At 44.6% G+C, this 9,192-nt stretch overlaps 1 protein-coding gene across 1 annotated transcript; it reads right to left on the minus strand.

The window, feature by feature from the left end:
• Window positions 1-7,913: 7,913 nt before the first annotated feature.
• On the minus strand, window positions 7,914-8,831 carry LOC101434887 (olfactory receptor 4P4-like). The gene has a single exon (XM_004461934.2). The coding sequence runs from the start codon at window positions 8,829-8,831 to the stop codon at window positions 7,914-7,916; it is 918 nt and encodes a 305-aa protein (XP_004461991.2).
• Between the last annotated feature and the right edge of the window lie 361 nt (window positions 8,832-9,192).

The raw sequence follows: 9,192 nt of genomic DNA on the forward strand, positions 1-9,192 counted from the left end.
CAATGTTTGGCACTCTCTCCTGTGAGGGGCACGGCATAGCATAGGTGCGAGAAGGTATCAACTGCAACATGAAGATATTTAAGGCGCCCAAAAGCACTAACATGGGTGACGTCTAGTTGCCAGCGGGAGTTAGGCCGCAGGCCGCGGGGATTAGCTCCGCGGGGCTGCAAGGGTCCAAGGGGTAGCAAAGGTGCGCATGTTCGACAGGAACGCACAAGATGTTTGCATGTTTCGATGGGAAGGTCTGGAAAGAGCTTCTGGATAGATCGCGCAGAGAAGTGGAGTTTAGAGTGTAAAAGTTTGGCTTGGTTGACGAAGTCTCCTAGTCTTGTTTTGTCAATGGAATCTTCTCGAATGGCAGCTGGGTATACATGGCGGCCGGATGCTAAGGCGTCAGCAAGGGCATTTCCTTGAGTCAGTGGTCCTGGCAGGCCAGAGTGACTTCTGATATGAGCGATGAACCAGGGTTGTTGCCTTTCTTCAAGCAGTCGCTGTACAAAGGCGAGTGCTTGATCTATAGATGAGTCGCTGGGTAGAAAGGTAGCAAGTGGGAGGCTGCGACATACCTGTAAGGTGTATAAGCTGTCTGTAAAGATGTTGAGAGGCTGGTCTGGGTAAAGATTGAGGACTGCAGCGACAGCTAAAAGTTCACCCACTTGAACAGAAAGGTGATTGGCAAACATTACCTGTCGTGGCTCAAGCTTTCCTGGCGCATATATGACAGCAGCGAAGGCCCTTTTTGAGGCATCAGTGAAAGCAGTGATGGCAAAGGGAATTGGCTTTCTTGCGGGCAGCGGACGGAATGGGTTGAAAAATGCTAATTGAGATACACCTTGCAACAGTGGATGATGAGGATAGTGGTTGTCGAAGGAGCCACGAAAGAACTCTATCAGGCTCTGCATTTGAGCATTATTCATGATAAGGGAAGTAACTTCTTTTGCATCAAAGGGCCAAACAATGGTGTGTGGCGGGACGCCATACGTTTGTATGGAGAGAAGTACTAAGTCAGTGGCTAATGTGATCCAAGCCCTTGTAAATGGGCAGATTTTTGGGAGTTTACTTTTTGACGTGTGTAGAAAAAGAAGAGGACCATCTTGCCATAGGAGACCCGTTGGGGTGACTGGTGTTGGCAAAACTAAGGCAAGGATTGGGAGATCGGGAGAGAATCGCTCTAGGCGGCATTGCTGGAGTGCAGCATTTACTTGTTGGATGGCTTCTTTGGCAGCTGGGGTGATGGTGATGGGGCGAATTACTGCAGCGGATGGACTGCATTTAGTCTGCAGGAGCTCGAAAAGGGGTTGCATTTGCGCTGTTGTGATGGGGAGTGCTGATCGAAGCCAATTGATCTGTCCGCAAAGCCGTTGGAGCTCAGTCAGCGTCATGTGATCAGAAACATGGATTTGCGGGCTGGTGGGCCGAATATATTGATGAAAATGAAAGCCTAAGAACTGGAAAGGTGGCTGGGGGTTAACTTTGTCAGGTTGCACTGTTAATCCAAGACTTGAGAGGTTCGTCATAACTGCAGAGAGTAGATCATTGAGAAGTGTGTTAGAACTTGCTGCTAAAAGAAGGTCATCCATATAGTGGATGATGTATGTGTGCTCTGGATGGAACTTAGAGCGTAGCGGCTCAATGGCATGATTGACATAGAGCTGACATATAGTTGGACTGCTCCGCATGCCTTGTGGTAGTACTCGCCATTGGAATCGGAGTGCTGCTCCTTGATTGTTGGTACGCGGGACTGTAAACGCAAATCGTGGACAATCTCACGGGTGAAGGGGAATGGAGAAAAAGCAATCTTTGATGTCAATAGTGGCAGCATAAAAATGCTGGGAGACTGCAGTAGGATGCGGGCAACCAGGCTGGGGTGACCCCATTGGCTTAATATGCTTGTTAATTTCTCGAAGGTCGTGGAGGAGGCGAAACTTGCTTGTGTTCTTTTTGTTGATGACAAAAACTGGCAAGTTATAGGGACTGGTAGATGGCTCAATGTGCCCTGCCTGTAGTTGCTCTTCAATGAGGGCAGAGAGAGCTTGTAGTTTGTGAGTTGGCAAGGGCCACTGCTCGACCCAGATGGGCTCCTCTGTGTCCCATTCCAGAGGGATAGGGTCAGGTCTTAAAACGGGAGCAGTGGCCCCTATAAGGGGGGCGGCACAGCTAAGAAGGCTTCTGTAGTGATTCGAGATTTTAGCTGGCTGAGTACATCTCTTCCCCACAGGATGGTTTGGACTGAAGAGAGGACGAGTGGACGAATTTGGCCTTCATGACCCTCTTGGTCGCTCCAATGCAGAGGCTGAGATGTTTTCCAAGAGGTAGCAGCTCCCGTGGCACCGATGACTTGAGGGCCAGTTTCGAGGGGCCAGTGATTAAAAGCGGCGATTTCGAAGGGAATACAAGAGATTTCAGCACCCGAGTCTAAGAGTCCGTCAAGCCATTGTCCCTCTATTTTAAGTTCTAGTGAAGGTCTTTGGTGACGTTTGATAGGCATGGTCCACATTAGGGTTTTGGAGCTTTGTGAAGGGCCTCTTGGGGGAGGGGCTGAGGCCTGCCCCGCTGGAAGTTTAAAGGCTGAGAAAAACGTTGCGCTGAGCGGCAGTCGCGGGCCCAGTGATACCCTTTGCCACAGCGCGGGCATGGCGTGGGGGGACCTCTTGGTCTGTGCAGTGCTATGGCAGGGCGGGGAGCTGCCAGTTGAGGGCACTCACGAACAAAATGACCGGGCTGACCGCATCGAAAACAGGCAGAATTGGAGGCAGATGAGACAGCCATGGCGGAAGCGAAGGCAGCAGTAAGTGCTTTGGTCTGTGGGTCAATATCTCGACAAGCTAGGACCCATTCGTGCATCGGCTTATCACGGATAGGAAGGATGACAGCTCGGAAGGGTGCGAGGCACCCATCAAGAATAAGTTCTTTTGCTAACGCAAACTGAGCGTCTTCGTTAGTAATTTTACGTTGGCAGGCTTCGATAACGCGGGCAACAAATGCCGGAAAGGTTTCTTGCGAGTCCTTAAGCATTTGCGTGAACTTGGTGGATTGTTTGGTGGAAATCAAAGAAAATGACCGCTGAACGAGAACTTTCACTCGGTGCCAAAACCCTGGGTCTATGTCTACATAGGAACGAGGGTCAGCATAGTTGTTAACCCCTGTGTAGGCATCAGCTGGATCTTGGACACCTGCTCGAACATTTTCCACTACTTGTTGATCAACAGCCACTTGATAGTGAGCACACCATTCAAGGAACTGGCCTGGCTGAAGGATGGAACGAGCTAGAGAAATCCAATCATAAGGAAGAACAAGCTGAACCCCTAACTCTTCTATTAGTTGTTGAACATATGGGCTATCAATGCTGTCTTCTTTAACGGCTTTGCGGAGAGTTTTAACTTCTTCTGCTGTGAAGGGAAGCCAAGTCTGAGGGCGTTGCTGCGTGGGCAGCGGGTTGAGCGGGTATAGCTGGGGGGCAGGAGAATGCACTTCGCTAGAAGCAGGTGGGGGGCTGCTGCCATACGGTGGTGGCGAGGGATGAACAGCAGCGGGGAACAGATGAGAGAATGATGGCTTAGCAGCGTCAAGGCGGCAACAAGCTGGCGGCGGGATACTTTTGGGCGCTGGACAAGATGGTGGAGCGGCTACATCACTTCTGGGCGTCTGCCAAGATGGCGGTGTAGTGACGTCGTTTCTGGGCGCCGGCCAAGATGGCGGCGAAGTCACGTCATTTCCGGGCGCCGGCCAAGATGGCGGCGAAGTCACGTCATTTCCGGGCGCCGGCCAAGATGGCGGCGAAGTCACGTCATTTCCGGGCGCCGGCCAAGATGGCGGCGAAGTCACGTCATTTCCGGGCGCTGGCCAAGATGGCGGCGAAGTCACGTCCGGCGAGGGACAAAATGGCGCAGGAGGCTTTTCCGGTTTAACAGAAGATGGTGTCTGCATCATTTCTGGGGCAGGGCCGGAAGATGACGGGACAGGGAGGGGCGGGTAAAGGCGAGAGGAAGCGCCTTTGTTCCCGCCGGCGGGCTCGGATATAAGTGAAGAAGAAGCCGGAAGTGTGCCATTTTGGGCAGAGGTGGAAGAAGAAGGAGAAAGTCCGCTATTTTGAGGAGCTGCTGAAGCGGCTTCTGCGGGCCGTGGGGAGCGCGGGCGGGGAGATTCGCGCTCGAGAGCGGCGGCAAGTTGGTCAGACAGAGAATTTGTGTCGCCAGGATCGTCGGACTCATAGTCATTGGGTTGCTTAACTGATTTGTCTCGGATGGCTTCTGACAGCGCACCAAGGAGACAAGCGCGTATGGCTACTAGAGCAGGCAGCAGGCCGGGCGGAAAAGACCGCTTCTCATACTCTATGGCAGAGGTGACTCGATCTATGAGTCGAGAGTATGTGTCCGGGCTCCAGAGCTGGCAGGTGGCGAGCCACGGATTAAAAGGGAGCAGCAGGTCCCAGTTTTTTTGGAGCTGTTTCAGGGAAACGCGGACTCCATTGGTATCAAGCAAGGCGGCTAAAAGCCGAACCTGAGGGGTATGGTGTGAGGAGAGAGAGGCGCCCATAGTGGGAGAAGAAAAGACGGCGATGGGGTCCCTACCTGGAGAGCTGAAATGGTCGCCTGTAGACGACAGCAGCAGCAGCAGAGAGGGGCCGGAGGGCAGTGGAAGGAAAGGATCCCGGACGAGCCCCCAACTGTGGGCAGCTATTTTGAGTTAGCAACCCACGAGGACCGGGCGGGCTTCCACGGCTCGGCGGTGAGCCCCTAGGCCAGCGTGTAGGCCTAGGTTCTCCAGGTGTGGGGGACGCGCGGTAAAAACCACGGAGACAGCCTGTGAGAGTGAGCTAGTCTACTTTATTGAGGAAATACACTCGATTATATAGGGTCGGGTTAAGGGAGGGGTAGGAGCTGGGGCGGGTTAACTACGGGGCGGTAGTGGATAGGCGGAGCTGTGCAGGCAGCTATGAGGTAAGCGGTGACTAAGGAAGGGGGCAGATTATGAGTTGGCTAAGTGGGTGGGACTGGCGGGAAGGATAGCAACGGCTGGAAAAGGGAGATAACAGGGGCTAGGAGGAGGGGTGAAGGAAGGCAGTAACATCCACTGAACAAAGAAAGACAATTCCTGATCTCAAATTAGGATGTTTTAACTGTTTAGATTAAATCCAGAGATCCTCCTTTCTTGCCCAACCACATTCAGTCTTTTTCTCAATGGAACATTCCCCTAAAGGTTGTGACATTAGAAGTGGAGACTTATTTCACTCACATTGTTTTCTTTAATCTAAGGCACACTCATACCAAGTAGGGGTCAGTTGTGTTATTCTCAGGGAAACAATTTTACCAACAGTAGAAATTAAAATGGGATTTTCTGATTAGTACAAATGGTTACTTTTATTCTTTCTTTATACTGGTATATATTTCTAAATTTATAAACAAACCTGGCATTTCATTTAGCCTTGCTTATTTCCTAGGACATTTTAACCTCAAACAAAACTTTAAGAAATTTTCTGAACAGTCTAGTATGTAGGTGGGACACAGTAATATGTGCGTATTCATTGATTTTTAATATACTGCATGTTACTTACTATATATTCATCCAATAGGACCTAGAACAGATACTAGGTACAAAAATAGAATTGATTCCTGACCTAAAGGAACTTAGTCTAAAAGGGAAAAATGGGCTAATAACTAATAGCAACTCAAATTAGTAATTAAGTTAAGTATGTAAAAATACAAAGAAAACTTACCTGTAAATTTTCCTTTAAGATTTTAATAAGGAAAAATTGACATACAAAAACCTGGAATATTTAAACTGTACAGTTTTAATAAATTTTGATATATGCCTACACCCATGAAATTATCACCAATCAAGATGGCATTTCCGTACAGCCAAAAATTTCCTCCTGCCACTTAATAAACCCTCCATCTCCCTCTCCACACAACAATCTATCCCACCTGTATACAGGCAATCAACAGCCAAATTCCTGACACTATAGGCTAGTTTTCATTTTCCAAAATTTTATGAAAAGAAGATTCCTTTTAAAATATTACTACTTATTGACAATGCACCTGATCATACAATAACACTGATGGGGGAGTACAACTAAATTAATTTTTTCATGCATGCTAATACAGCCTTTCTGCAACCCATGGAGCAAGGAGTAATTTCAAATTTCAAGTATTTTTCTTCAAGAAACACATTTCCTAGGGCTATAGATTCCATAAACCATGGTTCCTTTGATAGATCTGGTCAAAGAAATTTGAAAACCTTCTAGAAAGAATTCACCCTTCTACATGACATTGAACATTTATGATTCACGGGAGGAGGTCAAAATATCAACATTGACAAGAATTTAAAAAAGTTGATTCCAAACTTTTGGATGACTTTAAGGGGTTCATGATATCAGCAGAGGAAAATTAGAAGTGAAACCTGAAGATGTGAATGAATTGTGGCAATCTCATGATAGAAATGTAAAGGATGCATGAGGAAAGAAAATGGTTTCTTAAAATGGAATACATTACTGATGAAGATGCTATGAAAACTGTTGAAATGGCAAAAAAGGATTCAGAATATTACATAAACTTAGTTGATGAAGTATCAGCAGGATTTGAGAGGAGTGACTTCAATTTTGAAATATATATCCAAGGGGCAAAATGCCATAAAAAAGGCATCACATGCTACAAGAAATCTTTCCTGAGTGAGTTGATGTGGCAAACTTCATTGTTGTCTTACATTAAGAAACTGGCACAACCTCAACAATTATTACCCTGATGAGTCAGTAGCTGTCAGTATCAAAGCAAGACTCAACAACAGCAAAATATTAGAGCTTACTAAAGGCTCAGATGATGGTTAGCTTTTTTAGCAATAAAGGATTTTCAATTAAGGTATGTACATTTTTAGACATGATTCTATTGCACACTTAATAGAAAACAGTAGAATGTAAAGAAAACTTTAATATGCACTGGGAAACCAAAAACACCTTGTGTGACTTGCATTTATGTGATGTTTATTTAATTGCCATGGTCTGGAAATAACCCACAATATCTCTGAGGTATGCTTGTATCTCTGGACTGTTGATGAGTATGCAAAATTCTCCTGGACAACATAATTGAAGAAGTAGTGTGAATTATATGTAACTCATAACCTCAAATACAGGGGAAGAGGCATCTAAGTAGAGAGATAGAAGCAGAAAAAAAAAATCCTAGAGGTGAGAGATCAGACAATATATTTGGAGAATTTAGTGGGGTGCAGTATAGCCAGTTTCAGTCATCTAATCAAAGAAAAACAAAAGAAAAGACAACATGAGTCTTTCATGTCATATTCCAGGCTTAAACTTCATAAGTGTTAGTCAACGCAATTCTATAACCTACTTAGAAAATATAATATTATCCAAATTTCAAATATATTTCAAAAATGAGGATAGTCTCAAAAGAGAAAATTGCAAAGATCCATGAATAAAAATTGAATAGGTCGATTTGATGCAGGTATATTTGACCTGAAAACCTATTATTGTAGTGCAACATCATAATTTCTGCCAATGAAGTAATTTCAAAGATAAGCAAATTGGGCAAAAATCAAATTGGGGAGATTTCTGATTAATACAATAGGAGGTTGGATTTTATTTCAAGGAAAATAGTTTTCCTTATAAATTTTCAAAGGTGAGAGTGTCAGGATTGAGGATGAATTTTAGGGAGATATTTCTTGCATTATTCAGGTACAGAGGACATACCTGGGACAATTTGGACCAATTAAGAGGAAGGTTGCAGCATTAGTAATAGTATTTTAATAATAATATTTTGTATTTTTGGATCTTATAATGCCAGGTGTTATTCAGTCCAACTACCAATAAAAGCTTAGCTTCATTCAACACTGACTTTAATAATAGCTACTTTAGGGACACAGCACGGGGATCACAATAAGTATCATCATATTAACTTTAATTCTCAATGTGCCATTTGAGAACACACCTTTTGCAAGGCAATTTTCATCTCCATATTTCTCAAAGTATAGATGAAAGGATTCAGCATAGGGACAATCACAGTGTAAAACACAGAGATTTCCTTGTCCTTGTTCTCACCCTCAGCAGGCATAACATAGATATAGAGACCAGGCCCAAAAAACAAAACTACAACCATAATGTGAGAGCTACATGTTGAGAGAGCTTTGCGTCGTGCTGCAGAGGTGTGTGTCCTAAGATTGTACAGGATGAGTATGTAAGAAGTCACCAGGCCAGGGAAAATTAAAGCTCCTGTCATTCCTGAATTGATAATAACTAAGATACTAACAACATGAATATCTTTGCAGACCAGTTTCAAAAGAGGCTTCACTTCACACATGTAGTGATTGATCCGATTTGGGCCACAGAAAGGTAAATTGAGGACCATGAACAGTAGAGCAATAGAGTGCCAAGAGGCCAAGACCCAGGCCAGGATGATCAGTGTTTTGCACCTCTGCCGGCTCATGATGACCATGTAGTGCAGGGGCTTGACAATGGCAACATAGCGGTCAAAAGCCATGGACACCAGGATTAATATTTCCACACTTGCCAGCAAGTGAAAGGTGAAAAGCTGGGTAATACAGTTGTTATAGGAAATGATTTTTCTCTCCGAAGCTAAGTCTCTGATTAGCCGGGGAACCACAACAGAGGTGAAGGAGAGGTCCATGAGAGAGAGGTGGCAGAGAAAGTAGTACATTGGTTGTTTAATTAAATGGGTGCAGGTGATCGTAAGTAAGATGATGATATTCCCCATTAAGGCTGCTAAATAACAGAGCAAGAACAAGAAACAAAGGAGTAGCTCTGTCTGCTTATTCTCCCATAGCCCCAAGAAGACAAATTCAGTGACATTGTTCTGAATTTCCATGAGTTTAGTGTGAGTCCAAACTACTCACTAGAAACTTAATTTATCTGAAATAATAGAGAACACAGTATTAAACATTTAGTGGAATTTTTAACCTTGGTATGATTTATAAACTGAAAAATGATGTAGGTCATAGTGGATTTATTACATGTATTAATTATTTAAACTCTTTTTAGATTAGGGCATTTTTATCACATCAAATGAAACTTAATGAAACATATTATAATACTAATATTTAAAAAACATTTTACATTTATTAAATCCCATAACAACCCATGAGTTAGGGCTATTATTCTTATTCTCATTTTATATAAGGAATATTAGCAGCATAGAAAGGTTCAATTAATTACTCAAAATCATTAAG

The sequence above is a fragment of the Dasypus novemcinctus genome, chromosome 10 (genome assembly GCF_030445035.2).
Source record: "Dasypus novemcinctus isolate mDasNov1 chromosome 10, mDasNov1.1.hap2, whole genome shotgun sequence".
Classification (NCBI taxonomy): domain Eukaryota; kingdom Metazoa; phylum Chordata; class Mammalia; order Cingulata; family Dasypodidae; genus Dasypus; species Dasypus novemcinctus.

What these genes read in the sequence shown, in the direction of transcription:
- LOC101434887 (XM_004461934.2), bottom strand. Translation starts at nt 8,831, where the DNA reads ATGGAAATTCAGAACAATGTCACTGAATTTGTCTTCTTGGGGCTATGG.